The sequence below is a fragment of the Engystomops pustulosus genome, chromosome 1 (assembly GCF_040894005.1).
Source record: "Engystomops pustulosus chromosome 1, aEngPut4.maternal, whole genome shotgun sequence".
In the NCBI taxonomy this organism is placed as follows: Eukaryota; Metazoa; Chordata; class Amphibia; order Anura; family Leptodactylidae; genus Engystomops; species Engystomops pustulosus.
Genome location: NC_092411.1, coordinates 146,181,603 through 146,199,574, shown reverse-complemented (window position 1 = coordinate 146,199,574; position 17,972 = coordinate 146,181,603). Strand labels below are relative to the sequence as shown.

Here is a 17,972-nt window from a genome sequence, read left to right as displayed (position 1 = left end):
GTATCAAACTTTGTGGAGCGTTTTGGTATTTTATCCACTGAAAATCTGTACATTTTTTGAAAAACACATTAATTTAGCCAAAAATAATTTGCTTTCAAAATTGTATCCGATTTTGTTTTTACCCCTGTAAAACAATTAAAGGGTTAACAAAATTCATGAAAGTTGTTTTACATACGTTGAGGGGTGTAGTTTCTATAATGGGGTAATTTATGGGGTTTTACTTTTATTTAGGCCTTTCAAAGTGACTTGAAACCTGATCAGGTGCCTCAATAGCAGGATTTTGTGGTTTTTCTGAAAATGTGAAAAATCGCACCTAACATTCAAAGGCCCATAACGTCCTACAAAAATAGCATGCATAAAAACCATGTCCACATAAAGTAGACATTTGATGAATGTTAGTTATTAAGTTTTTTTGCTGTTATTACTATGTGTGGAAAAAGACAAAACCAAAGTAATAAAACGGGTGGTATGGGCATAGATTGTACTGGATCCCCCCGTTGTATAAATTAATCTCACCAAAAAATTGAAAAACACAACATCTAAAGTATATTACGTATAATACAAAACAATCTTTATTGAGAAAAAATAGTGCATCACAATGCACCAGCAGCAATACAATATAAAAACAACAGAGAGTGCCACATAATATAAAGTTGATAAAACCAATGGAAAAATAGAAACTGGTAAGTGTAGCCTATTAACAGTCACAACCTAAGTAGGAATTGTAAACAGGGACTCCCCTTGAAAAAGCTAAGTGCGAAACACGTGTCGGGGTGTACAGCGTGTGCCTTCCTACTGGTATAGGTAACATTACTGCTCTTATGTGAGGGATGTTCTTCCTCTGTTTACAATTCCTACTTAGGTTGTGACTGTTAATAGGCTACACTTACCAGTTTCTATTTGTTCCATTGGTTTTATCAACTTTATATTATGTGGCACTCTCTGTTGTTTTTATATTGTATTGCTGCTGGTGCATTGTGATGCACTATTTTTTCTCAATAAATGTTGTTTTGTATTATACGTAATATACTTTAGATGTTGTGTTTTTCAATTTTTTGGTGAGATATGTGTGGAAAAAGTAGAACATTTTGAAGTTCGAAAATTGAGAATTTTTCCAAATTTTCACCAAATATCTGATTTTCTCATAAATAAATGCAAAACATACCACCGAAATTTTTCAACAACTTAGTACAATGTGTCACGAGAAAACAATTTTAAAATCACTGGGATATGTTAAAGTGTTTCAAAGTTATAACCATTTATAGTGACACAGGGCAGATTTGAAAAAATGGGCTGTGTCAGGAAGGTGAAAAGTGGCTTCAGCGTTAAGGGGTTAAAAGGCCCGGCTGGCCGCCTGCCCAGATAAATTCCTGCCCCTTCCTGTGTCCCCTGCCGGATCTTTGTGCCTTGTGCCTTAGAGAAAGCTTTGTTCCTATGCCCTGCGCTGTTATTGTGATTTCCTGTTGTGACCCCGGTTCCGTTATTGACTTTGATCCTGTGCTGGCTGTCCTGACCTTCTGCTATGTCCCGACTCTGATCCTGTGCTGCCTATCTCAACCTCCTGCCTGTCCCCGACTAAAATTCTGCCTGACGTCTGTGTACCTTGCCTTGGCTGCCACCATGGACAAAGTCGTTCCTGTGAAACGACCTGGTGGTCGCCATCATCCGCTGTGGTCCAGTGGGTCCCCTACCCCTGGTGCGTGACATTGCCCATATATTATATTACCTTGTTTAAATTCCAAGGTGAATGGCTCAAAATATGAAGCTTAACTCAATTCCATCTGCCCACTGACTATAGACATTAGGTAGTGCGGGGCCCGAATCTGCTGATCAGACTTAGTACAGATACAGTCCATCTTCCCCCACAGGGGGTCATTTCCCCTGGTAACAGGCTTGTATAGATGCCTAGTTACAGTGGAAAACTTGGAAAGAAAAAAAAAATCTAAAGGAAAAAACTGCAAAAATGTCCCCCAGGAATGTTTTATGACCTCATGGGGGACATAGAGGGACCATAAATATCAGCTTAGTTGCCATATTTTCCTTAGGCAATACATATTATATATCAAAATTACCATCACACACTAGGGAATTAATTTATAATGTTCATTTTGAGTTAATTTAAAATTCTTTAAAAAGTACTATATATTACAAAAAAAAGCCTTTCCACTTTTTGTAACTTTAACCCTAAATGAAACAAACCAAAAAAAATTTAAGGCTAAATTTACATTGACGTATGCCCGCCTGGCTACGGCCGGACGGGCATACGTCAGCCGCGATGGAGAAGAGGAGGGGTGACACCTCCCTCTCCATAGCAATCCATTGCGCACGGCCTGTAACATGGAGAAACATAGGACATGTCCAATCTTTTCCCGTGTACAGAGTGGTACAGGACACCATATTATTAATAATAATAATTCTTTATTTATATAGCGCACACAGATTAAGCAGCGCTGCACAAAGCATGACAAATCGGTCCGTATTGCTCTGTCCGGGCATTGTTTTCTATAGGGGGTGTATTGCTGCCGTACATACGCCCCCCATACTGTTGTGTGAATGTAGCCTTACAGTTGTTCATTTTTAGCTAGCCATTCTCACAAAAAAATGCCTAAAAATCTTTATGGTAGCACACAAAAAAGTTATGGCCCATAAACCATTACTTTTGCAAGTTTACAAAACATGTCTGTTCAATAAAGGGTTAAGAAAACAATGGTGGGATTTCTGTTTTTGTATCATTAAAAGTTAATCAATTAAATATATTTATCCCCAAATTGTCCTATTTAAAACAAGCCTTCACACAGTAACACTGATGGAAATTAAAGGTTATGAAAGGGTTGTTGTAATGATAACTTGTCTATTTACGGATTTAGTTTCATTAATTCGGAATATTAAACTTATTCTTGTAAATGATACTCATGGAATTGGCATCCTGCATATTGCAGTGACACATTACTATCTACCTAGCCTTGGCAATAGTTTTAGGAATAGTAAGTACAAGATATGACCTGGATTTCATTGTGCTTCTTCTCGCCTGCTGAGACCTTGCAGCTGTGACACTGTATGATCAACCACCACTTTAGGGATACCTAGCATCCGCTACGTTTAAGCACTCTGTTGCCTGCCCTAAAGATCATCTATACTGTATATAAAACTGTATAATACATCCCCATTATTTATCAGTTTTGATCTCGTATAAGCATCAGTTCTGCTCTGCTAATCACAGATCTTAAGAGCTCGATGGATGACAAGTCAGTAAAAATAAAATTAAAAATAGCTCTGGGGTTGATGGGGATGACCCGTTCACTCAGTTAGCTGTGAGGTACCTCAGGGAGCTTTCTCCTCCTATTTCTCCTTCTGCTGCCTGCTCGAATGTGTGTAATAATTACATGTGTTACCAAGGAAACCACCTTAGTGGCACCCAGAGTTAAAGGGAATATCTCTTAAAATGCAAAGGTTGCGTGGTGATGAACAGTGAGCATTGTAAGGCTTACATGATTATATTTCCATTTACTAAGGTGGACGGTATCACTAATTCTCTCTAAACATATCCTTGTCCATCACTGGGTTTCATTAGAGGCAGTTTTCGCTGACTACAAAGAATATGTTAGTGCTATATAAAGAAAGTCAGGTGTAATTATTATTCCTGACAGTACTGGGAAGTGCAGTGGCTAGTCAAACAACTATTGAGTGGGACTGGTTATGATTTGTACCAAATTTATTATTGCATTTTACATACTTAAAGAAAATCTACCATTCATTTTTCTGCATTTTGAACCAAAAATACATGTAACTACCCTCATGGAGAAATATATCTAGTTTAATCCCTGAACCAATTGGTTTTGCTGAAAAAAATATGATAAAATTATGATATTGAGGCTCTTACTCGTATTATGCACTCCTTCAGCGTGCATAAGGCTGCCTCATTATGCTCCCTGAAAGCCTTCCCAAGACCCTGTGACATCATCCAGCTTTCCCAGTATCCTGCAGACCATTATGCTGCAATGTCATTCCGGAACTTGGGAAAGCTGGGTGCAGGCTAGCTGCCATACATAAACAAGTTACTTCCACATACATGGAGCTGCTTGGACTGTCCAGACAGGGCTAATCAACCTGAGCTGGATGACACAGGAGCTGGGGGATGGTGCAGTGATTGACTTATTCTTCCTGTCAGGAACAACACAATGATTACAGTGTTCTAGGCTAATGCTTGGCAGGACAAAGCTGGAGCAGTGCATAATTAGGGTAAGAGGAGAGCACCGAGTGGCTAGATGAGCGTCAGAACCTCATTATCATCATTTTATAATTGCTTTTTCAGTAAAACCACTCAGTTCGGGGATTAAACAAGATATTTTTCTGCATCAGTGTAGCTACAGCATCCTCAGGGTATGTTTGGTTCACAATGCATTAAAGCAAACCACTTACCTCCTCTAATCTGTAGATTTGGTTAAAGTAAAAAGCTAAAAAAATATATTCAGCTTCCAAAAGTTTACATTTTTCTATGGACTTTTTGTCATCAAAGTCCTTGACCTGCAAAATGTTAAGGGATTTCTCTAAAGTAATGATGATATTGCTGACAAAACTCAAAAAGGAACCGTAGTCAAAAGAAAGAAGTGGCACTCATTAAATTCTATGCTTTTACATTTCACTACAAAAGTAGCCCTCAAAAGATCTATTAATAAGTACAACCTCTCATAAACCACAGCACATAACACAGTGCTCCATATTCCACCATCAGTAATTACCTGAAGTAATCATCTGGGCTTATTTTACAGCACCTTATGGGGCACCATGCTGTCATTGGGTATTCTAAATTCAAATGTAAAGCAATGATACCCAGCAAATCAACAACAGAATAGCTGAAATAGAAAGGTATTGAGGTCTTGGAATTAAATAGTAAGACTTCAACCTGGCCCAGACCTCAACTAAATTAAAATGCTGCGGTGGGAAGTGAAAGAAGTATTCCAAGAATAAAAGAGTTGTGAACAAAAGAGGGTTGACAAATGTAATAAACCACACCTCCACCGATTCCCTTCAGCTGCCGAATGGTCCATCGCTGTGGGTCTTTTTTTTATACAGGCCACCAGTGCCATCCTGAAAAAACACCTACTAATGGCTAAAACTCCTGATGTGGCAGGCGCAAGGCTGTGGTCTGGGCGGTGGTGCAGTTGCTTAACAAAAGGGGTTTATTATCTTTACTATATATATATATACCGTATATTCCGGCGTATAAGACGACCTGGTGTATAAGACGACCCCCCTACTTTCCTGTTTAAAATATAGAGTTTAAGATATATTCGCCGTATAAGACTACCCCTTTTCCAACGCATACAAAACACCGGTAAAAATTAAAAAAAAAAGACAGATTTGAATTTAACATGGTCCTTTTTTTAATGTAAATTCTTATGACATGCAGGTATATAGCAGGAAAACTGTCGCTCAAAAACATAAGGCATACAACAACAACATTACCATTACAGCACAGCCCCCAGTAGTATACAGCACAGCCCCCAGTAGTATACAGCACAGCCCCCAGTAGTATACAGCACAGCCCCCAGTAGTATACAACACAGCCCCCAGTAGTATACAGCACAGCCCCCAGTAGTATACAGCACTGCCCCCAGTAGTATACAGCACAGCCCCCAGTAGTATACAGCACAGCCCCCAGTAGTATACAGCACAGCCCCCAGTAGTATACAGCACTGCCCCCAGTAGTATACAGCACTGCCCCCAGTAGTATACAGCACTGCCCAGCATTAAAAAAAAAAAAAATAAACTTATATACTCACCCTCCGGTGGCCCCGATGTGCGGCGCTGCTCCCCCGATGTCCGCGCCGTCTTCTTTCTTCTGCTGGGCGCCGCCATTGATCTTCCCCGGCAGGCGCCTAGTATGACGCGCCGCTGCTGACGTCATACTAGGCGCCGACCCGGGGAAAGACATGGCGGCGCCCAGCAGAAGAAAGAAGACGGCGCGGAAGACTGAAGACAGCACAGCTTTCTGAGGCTGCCGGCAGCCATCGCTGTGCAAACACCCGCGATCGGTGCTAGCAATATGCAGCAAAGACTTACCGGCTATGGAGAGGGCTCAGCCCGTGAGCCCTCTCCATGCCGCCGTATAAGACGATTACCGGCGTATAAGACGACCCCAGAGAAGACAGAAGATTTTTCTGTCTTCAAAAGTCGTCTTATACGCCGGTATATACGGTATATATATATATCTTTATATTCTTTGATATCTCCTTTAAGAGCTGTGCATAAATAAATTCCTACAAACCTTAATGAATCGGAGAAACTATAAAGAATAATGGACTAAAATTCCTCCAGTACTATGGGAGAGACAACAAATTGTCATCTTTCTACCATTTGTTTGTGTTGTTATTTTGTGTCTACTTTTAACCAAACATGGCCCTATGTATAATTACCAAATATGTCAATAAAAGGGGTAGTCCCATTTTGGCAAATTAATGTTGTTTGTATAATGAAACATTTTTCAATTTCGCAATATCCATGCATAGAAAGCTTCTATGTTTTCTTCCAGTGGACAGAAATCTGACCGTGGTCACACAGGTGCACGGCTCGTTAGTATCACAGAGAGTAATCATAGCCATTTGTTGTAATGAGCAGTGCACCTGTGTGACCATTTGTGGTTTAGTGGATAAAATAGAGGTCAACCCCTAACATGAATAAAAGGGTGTCTTCTAGGTAATCTGGGCACCTAATTGAACTACAGTTTTTCTGCCAAGCCGCATCTTGTCTTTTTCGTATGTAATCCCTCTGTCATGTTGTCTTTACGTTTGTTATTTGTTTTCCCCGTATTTCAAAATTTAGGCAACCTCTGTTCTGTTTTTGGGATGTTACTTTGCAGGATTTAAATTTGACATGCTGTTGTTACTTCTCTATTTTATTCTAAATGTTCATTGAACCATGCTCCAGATCTGTAAACTTTCAAAACTTCTAAGGACCAGATAAAAACGTACAGGGGAATTTATTAAAACTGGAGTTTAAAACATCATTCTTAAACTTAACCCCCACCTCTTCTCAAGGTGCAGCACAATGAAGTGTTTTAATTAAAAGTTGCAAAAATTAGACCTTACCTATGTTCAAGGTAAAGTCATCCTTTTAATTTTGGTTCCTCTGGTTGGTTCTATTATTCTGTTGGTTTGGTATACCGTAACTAGTGCAACCTGAATTCTTGTTTTAATTCTTATACTGTAATTCACCAGGTGTCACAGAGTATGCATATTAAACAGGATTGTCTCCCTATAAATATACACTCAGGAGGCTGGACCCCTCCTTATCTGCGTACATGCAGAGCCTTGTCTCTCAGTTGGAGATGGCAGAAAGAAGGTTGCTTCCTCTCTCCGTCTATCGCTATGTGATGTCTGGTAATTGAATATATAATTAATGCACATCTTCCCCTCTCTACATGCTTGTATCTTATTAGGAGGATTCCGGTTTCATGGCACCTGCTCTCTGATCTAAGACTCCAGTGATGAGCTATGGCAATAATCTTTATTTAGACCTCCACACTGAAATGTAATGAAAGGAAAATGTTTCTGTTTTTCCAGTAATACTTCTAATGTAGATGAATTTACTAACAACAGTGCAAACTGCACTAAATACATTGTGGCTGTGTAGTGTACGGGGGGTGACAGATTCAGGATTTATGGCACGCGTTCTTCATGAATCTGGCACTCTCTGCACTTTTCCAACAGAGTGCACCACTTTTTTTGGTGCACCTTTAGCATGGGGTGTGCGGACTTAGCATGTTAAATCTGGCGCATGGTCCGACTGAGTAACAGAACGCCCCCTAGTTAGTGTTGCATGATGCCTAGTGCAGCTGTGCCACAAAAGGGTTGCATGCAACACAAATGTGGCACAGGCACTTCTTAAATACCTATGCAAGCAGTGTGCACTAAAAGGAACATGCAAAATCCGATAGAAAACAGGGCAAAGCACTTAGTAAATGTGCCTTTTTACACGTCTCTTAACAGGTCGTCAGTTGTTCAGCTAATATAAGTAAATTGTGGCTCTTCAAGTGGGCAATAACAACTAATATGTTCTTAGACCCTAAGGGTTTGTTTGCGTACAAAAGAAATTGCTGTGACTGTCTTATTTAGTCTAATGGAAATAGTCTGCAGAACAACTACATTTGCATAAAGAATGGGTTTTTCTCTCATATCAATATAACAGAATATGGTGTAGTATGTGGTAAATAAATTCTATGTTAAAATAGATGTGTAGAATTGATTAATTATTTTATAGCTCTATTGCTCTAGTTCTTTGGGAGATCACATGTACAGTATGACAAAGTGGAGGAAAAAAAGAAAAGTAGGGCAGGTATCATTAATGGGAATGGAGGAGCTAACAACTAACAGTATTGGAAAATGATTGATAGTGAAGAAGCATATTCAAGCATTAATGGGGAAAAAGACTTGAGTCATGGCTATCCAAGGATCATCATAACAGAGAATGATTTATCTTCTTGTGAGCAGAATCTTACAAAGTGAATGGGTGAAAGAATCACCTAAATAATACAATTGCAAGAAAAAGTAAGAGAGTGCTGTGAAATGACCTAGATTTCTGCATTGATTATCCATAAAAAAGTAGTCTGATCTTGTGTACAAGGCTACCATCAGAAATTTCCAGTCAAATGTTGTCCCTCCCCATTCTTTTTATGTTAAGTTTAAAACAACTTCTTTTGTTAATGACTTATTGGTACAGAATGTGCCCCAAAATGTCTTTTATCCAGTGGCGTAACAAAATCCCAATGGGCCCCAGGTGCAAACTTAGAAACGGGGCCCCCATACCTAAACAATCGCTGCCGGCTCCATATCGCATGTAATTCTTCAGAATACACACATTTCATAAATACACTCCACAGACATAATCACACATACACTACATATGCATAGCACACAGGGGCGTAACCAGCAGAGGCTGGGCCCCATAACAGACCTTTGAATGAAACCCTTAAAAAATATACACATTTATACAATGACAATCATTTTTACACTCATACACGTGTCTACACATTCATACATTTATACACACATACAGTATATTCACATAAAATTTACACCATGTACAACATACACTCAGATATACAGCATATATACACACCCATCCAGTATATACAACATACACACAAATACAAATGCATCCAGTATATACAGCATACACACATACAGCATTTACACACACATCCAGTATATACAACATACACACATATACAGCATATATACACAGCATACACACACATACAGAGCATACATATACATGCATTCAGTATATACAGCATACACACACATATACAGCATATATACACAGCATATATACACATATACAGCATATATACACAGCATACACATGCATTTACAGCATATATACACAACATACACACACATGTACACATGCATCCTGTATATACAGCATATATACACACATACAGTATATACACACATATACACAACATACACACACATGTACAGCATATGTACACATGCATCCAGTTTATACAGTATATATACACACACATACTGTATATACACACATATACATCATATATACACAACCTAAACACACATATACAGAATATATACACACGCATCCAGTATATATAACATACACACACATAACCAGCATATACACCTGCATCCAGTATATACAGCATACACAAACATATATGATGAAGAGTGTTGGTACTCAAAACGCATAACTGTTTGTGGATACCACTAAATGCTGCCTAATTTTACATGATGATTCAATAAAGAAGCAAGATATTTTATTATATACAAGTGCTGGATCATATCTTTCTTTCTATCATTTTTTGGAAACCTGCAACTAGAGGGTATATCCTGTGCACTTCTAGCAGGACGGGGAGGCTCATGCTATGAATTCCTATATAACACACTTGCCACATGGACTGTTTCTCTATACACACACATATACAGCATATATACACATGCATCATATATACACATGCATCCAGTATATACAACATACACACATGTATACAGCATATATACACACACATACAGTATATACACATATACAGCATATATACACAACATACACACGTACACAGCACATATACACATACATCCAGTTTATACAATATATACAGCATATATATACAATTATACACACAAACACATATACATTTACTTAAGTATTAATTATACTCACCCACTCACGGGACGGACCGCAGTTGAGGTGGGTGGGCGAACCGGGCCACATATCGGGCGGGCCAGGACATGCCGCAGTCCGAAGGCAGCAGGCCTGACCTGGCAGCACGTCGGGCGGGCTTGGCCGTATATCGGACGGGGTGGGATGTGCCGCGGGTCGGATGGGAAGTGCAGCGGTGGGGTTTGTGGGCAGGTTAACATGTCTCCGCACGTCGGGTGGGCAGGGAGGGCCGGGCCGCAGGAGCTATCACTGTCCCCCTTCCCTCGGAAGCTATCGCCGGGTAGTACAGCTTTTACAGGAGGACACTGGCCGTGCATGTGAATGCTGCGGCTCGGGCCCATCCCTTCCCAGGGCCCGGTCACGGTCGCATCCCCTGCATGAATTAAAAATAGCCCTACCCCATCAAATTAAGTACATTTCATATACAATTGGCTCCTTTCACATTGGCGTTGTGGTTCAGTGATTTCCACAGATGCCTTGATTTATATGGGTGTTTTCACATTGGCTTTTATTTTCACTAATCTGGAGGCAATAGAAGCCTATGGATCCACAAACAAAAAACAGACGACAGGTCAGTTTTTTTCACTGATGATGAGTGTTATGTTTTGAAAAAGGAGACATTATGGAGACGAAACGCAACGGAAGCAAGATGGATGCGCATTACACACGCCAATGTGAAACCACCCTTAAACCTTCAGTGCCTGCATCTATGAGTAAGTTCCCCTTGGTTTGTCATGCTTGAGTTTGATTAAAAATATCCTTAAAATATAATCGTGCCAAATTTTCTAAAAAATGTAATCTACATTGATTAAAATTAGATTTTTTTTTGTAAGGGGTGCAAGCCTCTAGAACAGTTTTTTACAAAATTACCGAAGTATATCAACAAAAAAAACTTTATTTAGCGAAAATATGATGTTCATGATTACAGCAACGATTGTAGCACAAAGAAACATTATAATGACATTTTCTGAATGTTACAGTGTTACAGCAGTGTTCAGCATGAAGTGCACAGGCCTTTGCTCTGCATGAATTCAGCAAATCTGTGACCACAGGACATCACCTGTCTCTCACACTTTTCTGGTGAGATTTGGTCCACTCTTCTTCCAGTCTCTTCCACAGTTCTGTGACTGTTTTGGGTTTATTGGCCATAACTTTGATTTTGGGTTTGCTGTTGGGTTTAAATCAGGACTTTGGGCTGCCTATTTATATGTTTCAGCATTTCTGTGTGACAGGTGACATTGTCTTGCATGAATTGCTGACTTTTTTACCCATTTTGGGTTCAGTCTTTCCCGGTTTGTTGACAAACATAATGTTTCCCATCAGATGCAAATAAATTAAACTTGATTTCATCACTAAAATGAATTGTGAATCACTTCTCCTCTGTCCACACAACATACTCGTGAGCAAAGGTGAGTCTAGCCTTGTAAATTTTTCTGCTAATGAGAGGATTGGTCACTGCAAAGTGGGCTTTTAGTCTAAATGCTCTTCGATGTCAAGACACTGTATCACAAGACCGATCTTTACCTTGTTCAGTGCTGGGCTAGGGAGCAATTCTAGCTGCAGTGCTGGAGATTCTCTGCATTATCCTGTCCTCTCTTGCATTTGTTTTTCGAGGGCAACCAACCTTCTTAGGGGATTTGAATGAGTTTGTGATGTTGTAATGATGCAATATTCTAGATATCACAGACATGGAATGGCCAACTTCTCTTGCTATGGTTGATAGGGTTCATCTAGACAATATGCTGCCGGAGGGTTACTTCGGAACAGCACACTATTTTTGCAAAGTCGGTGAAAGCTGGAAAGTTAAGTTAACCGTTTAATAGTGTTTGTCAGATAATTTTGAACAGTGTTCTTTTTCATTTATCTCATGTACATTTTTGTTGTGTTCTTTAGAATATATATAATTTATGAAATAAGTTAAAAATACTTCTATTTTACTCATGCTAGGACATATTCACATTGGACTGCACAAGGACCTTGACATTTAGAAAAAGGTGTGTTGTCCTTTAATTAATTTTCACTGTATATCACCAGAAGCTTCTTGTATAAATTTATACAGCAAGCAGCCCTTTTTAAAATATAGATGACATGACAGCCTCCTTGTTTGAATATATTCAGGGCCACAGGGTTGTGACCAGTAGTAAAATAATAACATTTGCTTAACCTCAAGTGATCCCATGGTTATCTCTTATCTATATGATTGGTCACTGCGCTAAGGAAAAGGGTCACAGCACTAGGCCTTAGTGCTGTAGTGTTTCACGGATGGGAGTACCCTTGGATAATCTTCAGCCATTACAGTGCTTAACCAATCATGATGTAATTGTAACTTTAAGGAATATCTGCCTTTAAGGAACTTAAAGTTCCCTAAGAGCACAGATAAGACACAACAGCCCGAGGCAGATATAGGGAAACACTGAAAATGCCTTTAAATGAGAAATTAACCGGATTTCAGAACTGTTTATATAAAACGGACTGATGTCATTACCATTTTAAGAAAAACAAAATTGCACATGATACATTAACAGTGTATTTTTATTTATATATTTTTTAATTTGAGAAGAGATTGGTATGAAGGTCACATGTAGAAGAAGATCAGAAAAAAGAGTGATTGCACAGAACAGGTATAGAGCATAGTATATGGACATCACCCAAGAGAATTCATGAATGAGTCACAGATTTACAGGCTGCAGTTTAACGGCTTCATTGTTATTCTCGCATACATTTGCATAGTGTGAATAAATTCATCTATTTTTGCATACCCGTACATTTTATACTGTGAAGCATAGCAGCTGGATTTTGGTCTAAGAATCCTTTTTAATAACTTATCCATAGAACAGTTGTGCCCATGAGTGTCAAAACCCCCTTTTCTTGATGAGCTTTTCTGTAAGAATTTATTCCACTATATAACATGGGCGAACAATCACACAGGGGCAGATAGAGATACAGTAATTTAAGGGAAAAAAAGAAAGATAATATTAATAATAATATTTTAATACATTAAAAGAAAAGAATATGTAATTTAAATATGGATAATTCATTTTACAGAATAGGGAAGATTTACACCCCTGCTCCTATTGCCATCTATGGCTGGTGATTAGCTGATGTCCTGGCATTATACAGGGCTACTTGAAAATATTTCATAGAAAGTAAGTGTAAGTATGTGTGTCTGTTTATGGGTGTGTTTGGTCTGTGTGTAAATGGATGTGGATGATATTTAGATATGAATGTTAGTGTGAGACTGGGTGAGCCAAGGTAAAATTACCACAGTAAGGCCTTGTAAAAGGTGATTTTGTATGCATGAGGCCTGAAATCGGCAGAAATGTACAAAACAATTTGTGTTCTGGGGTTTTTAGAAACTTTTTGTGCCAGAAACCTATTAATTTTGTTTAACCCTTTCAAGACACAGTTTGTATGTTAAAGAGGACCTGTCACCAGATTTTGACCCCCCGGACTAACCATGCCTGCTTATAAAGGGTTAAAAGTCCTGCGCATATCACCTAAAATTAGCACCTGAGTGAAGTTGGCCCCCCACCTAGTTCAAATCAAATAAAATTGGTGTCAAATTTTTGTGCCACGTTTGTGCAGCAGAAATATTTTATTGTGCTGCTATCGTTTTTTAAGATATTAATAAAAGTTTTCAGAGGTCAACCAGCACCCCACACTGCCCAATCAATTGTGCTATGTTTGTGTTGATTAAATTTTTGTTTGGGCTGCTTTTGTTTTGAATATATTAACAAAATTGTAAAGGTCGAAAGGTCAGCCCCCCCACATTAAACAAATCAAACAAAACTGTTGTTAAACTTTTGTGCTGGTTTGTGCAGCAAAAATTTTTGTTTGTGCTGCTATAATTTTTAATATATTCATACTTTTTTCCCAGAGGTCAGCAGGGTTTATCCCTTCCAAAGTACAATGTCTTTGCTAGCTCCTCCTGGTGATGAAACCAGAGTATCACTAGGTTTGTTTTTTTTACCAGTTCATCCTAAACACCTAAACCTAAACATAAAAACACAGTGGTTCGTGGTGCACAGTTTGCCCCTTAAGGAGCTACTCACGGTATAAGACCGGTCCACACAGTCTTTGAAAAAGTCCACAAAATAGAGAAAAATATTTTCACTATGACCGGAGCTCCAAGGATTCTTCTTCTCCCTCTTATTTTATCGTAAAACTTTGATGAACAGCACCAATCTTCAATTTCTTCTGCTGAAAGTATGTCACCATTCAGACTAGCACCATCGCACTCTCATTCTCCTCCTTTATTATATTGTAACTGGAAAACAATATGCAGGCAGATGGGGTGGTATGTTCCAACAAGGTTAAAATTTATTCCAATTCATTATACTCACAAAAATCCAATAAAAATGCGCATATCACAAATTCACATAACGGGACGCTAGCTTTCTATCCGCCCGACCCAGGGTTTCGCCGGCAAGGCTTCTTCCGGGGCGTTGCTTTGGAAGGGATAAACCCTGCTGACCCGATGCAAACTGCTGCCATATTTCTGTCAGCACACAATACACTTACAGTGTGCATTCATGTAAACATGAATATATATAGAGTACTTCACACTATATACACTATACATAAATAAACTATACTTTATATTAACAGGACAGCAGCAAACACGGAAGGCATTAAAACAAAAGAAGCTGTAGACATAGACACAGTCATAACAAGGATAGTCATTTCCTGGTCTTTAGGAGCCTGGGAAGGGAGGGGGGAGGAGCACAGAGGAAACTCCCTCGGATGAGGCAGAGTAGCGGTGTTTTTTGGGTTTGCTGATGAGGGCAGGTGGGCGGGCCTGCTGATCACTGGGGCAGGGACAGGCCGAGGGATCATGATGAATTATTATTTGCTGTGCATTACAGGCCCCCGGACCTTGAGGGCCTCGGTTGCTGCGGCTGTAGCTACACCCCTGGATGAGATGTATTTTTCAGTGATACTATTTTGGGGTTGGTATGCCCTATTAAAAACATATTGGGACTTATTTACTAAGGGTACTGTGGTGCAGTTGCGCTGGCTTTAATGGAACAGAAATGGGGGGGGGCGTCGGATGATCCAACTGATTTAGACTCAGTGCGGGATTTAAGATTCAATTTGTGTTGCAAGACAATGCACTTGCATACACCAGGAAAAAGACGGTGAACTCCGGCGGACCTGAGCGGGGAAGTGACAGATGCAGGAAATCGGGCGCACAATCTTTGTAAATCGCAGCAGATGTGCATTCTGGTCAGACAATGCACTTTTGGGGATCGCGCAGGACAGGTAAGTAAATGTGCCCCATTAACTTTTTTGGGGGATGGAGTAATTGATTTTTGACTTTATTTTTTTTGGTGTTCACCATATAGCCTTACTTTTATTCTATGGGTCAGTACAATGAAGCTGATACAATATTTTACTAAATTTCTCACTAAAACTATTGTTATTGCAAGTGGGATAACACTTTTATGGGGTTCAGGGAGTGTGGGTAGGTGAGTATTAATTTTATTAATTTTTTTACAGTACCATGATCAGCTCTCTATTGGGGAAGATGTGCTGTGGCGCCCAATCTACTGGGGGGGGGGGGCAGTGTGTGCTGTGGCTACCTATCTACTGGGGAGGGAGTATGCGTTGCGGCTACCTATCTATTGGGGGGCAGTATGTACTGTGACTACCTATCTACTGGGGGCAATGTTTGTTGTGGATACATATCTACTGGGGGATCAATATGTGCAGGGGCTACATACAGTATATACTTTATATGCATTGTTTATGCATATTGGGCTTTATTTCATATTAACACACCATTAATAAATACATTAGGGGGTGATGCATGTAATCAGTTCAGGGGGTGCAATAAATATAATAAATTGGGGGTGCTGTACTAGCTATAATTAATTCCAGGCAACTATATATACATTTGATGTGGCACAATAGTACAATATGGGAAACCAATGTGGGGGGGGGGCAAACATCTAGTCAGTCAGGGGCCCCAAAATTCTGAATGGCGGCCATGACTGCCCCCCACTTTAGTTTCCTTTGCTAAATATCACTTTACATACATAAGTGTCTCGAAAATTCCTTCTCCTATATATTGTTCCCTGAAACTTAGATCGCTGACGTCGCTGCTGCTGACGTCATACTATGCGCCGGCCAGGAGAGGATCCGCGCTGACATCGGGGAGTCGCGCTGCACATCGGGGCTGCCGGAGGGTGAGTATATAAGTTTTTTTTTTTTTTTTGTGTTGGGCTGGGTGTATACTACTGGGGTCGTGCTGGGCTGGCTGTATACTACTGGGGGCAGGCTGGGCTGGCTGTATGCTACTGGAGGCAGGCTGGGCTGGCTGTATGCTACTGGGGGCAGGCTGGGCTGGCTGTATACTACTGGGGGCAGAATGGGCTGGCTGTATACTACTGGGGGCAGGCTGGGCTGGCTGTTTACTACTGGGGGCAGACTGGGCTGGCTGCATACTACTGGGGGCAGGCTGGGGTGGCTGTATACTACTGGGGGCAGGCTGGTCTGGCTGTTTAAAACTCGGGGCAGGCTGGTCTGGCTGTTTAAAACTGGGGGCAGGCAGGGCTGGGAGTTTACTACTGGGGGCAGGCTTGGATGGCTGTAAGACAACTCTTGGCACCTGTAGTGCTTTTATATATGCATTATGTCAGTGATTCAAGTCTCTCTTCTGTACGTGATGCTGTGGCTTGAGGGGTGTGGGATTATTGTCATCAGTTATTAATTAGTAATATCATTCACTTACATCACTTACATCTGTGACCACAGCCCAGCCACCAGCAGGAAAACAGGGGCAATTATTATACCATCTCCAGCATAACATCACTGTAGCCTCAGTTTACAAACCAAGAGCCATGCACTGGAAGAGTATTTCTGTATTTTATTTTTCACTGCCTTCCAAGCCAGTGCCTAGGAATGTCCTGATCGTTTACTCTTGCTAATATTATTGTGTAGCAGTAGGGTGGGCCACAGGCACTGACCCTGGAGCACTAGCTTTACCATGTTCCCATTCAGGCACAGGCTATAGAGCAATTTTAAGCCTGGCCCAATGCACCTAGCACCAGTATGACAATTCTCCCGAAGTGTCTCTGTTCTAAGGAACAGCCTTTAACCCCTTACCGACATTTGACGTAATAGTACTGCATCGCGGGAGATGCGTTCCCGCAATTTGAAGTACTATTAAGTCAAACTTCTGGCGCCGGCTCCTGAGGGGATTATTGCACTGATATGTACTGCTTGTACTGATATGTGCCTGACTCCCTACACGGGTGCATTAAGCCCACACCATTTTACCATTTTTATTCCTATTTAACGCAAGTTGTTGGTATATAGAGGCAACAGATGAACACAAGCATTGACATGTTGTTTGACATGTGGAAGCCAATCAATCTGTATGTGTCTCCCTTTGGACCAGGGAATTGCAAGTGAGCTGAATCAGAAACCCAGAAGCAGAGATTTATGAAAAGAGCCAGCAACAAAGTATGTTAAGCACGAGCTGTGGTGTAATTCATTCATGTCAACCAACACTGCTGAGCGCATCTGTCTCAGCGCAGCAGAAACAAATGACATGAAAATTGGCATGACATGCCATCTGCTAAATATTAACAAATTCAAGGTATGTTGCTCCTCACATACACATATGTATATTGGAAAGCTCTCATGAATGTTAGAATATTTTGTGGCAAGGTTTCAAGAAGTGGCAGAAAATATTCCACACTAATATTTAACAATGGTGACAAGTTTGTCAGCTGTACATTTATGTTGATACTACATTTATATTAATACTATTCACAAAATCACAA

The 17,972-nt window shown here is 40.2% G+C and overlaps 1 protein-coding gene across 2 annotated transcripts in view; it reads left to right on the top strand.

Moving 5' to 3' along the window:
• Window positions 1-17,972, top strand: part of YJEFN3 (YjeF N-terminal domain containing 3) — a 76,961-nt gene that overhangs the window by 19,733 nt on the left and 39,256 nt on the right. Inside the window, exon 1 of one of the 2 annotated variants that reach the window (XM_072155738.1) lies at window positions 3,410-3,468. The exons of the other annotated variant lie outside the window; for it this stretch is intronic. Coding sequence (XP_072011839.1) covers window positions 3,443-3,468 — 26 coding nt within the window. The 5' untranslated portion in view covers window positions 3,410-3,442. Of the gene's footprint in view, window positions 1-3,409; window positions 3,469-17,972 lie in introns of those variants that run through there. 2 annotated transcript variants of the gene reach the window in all.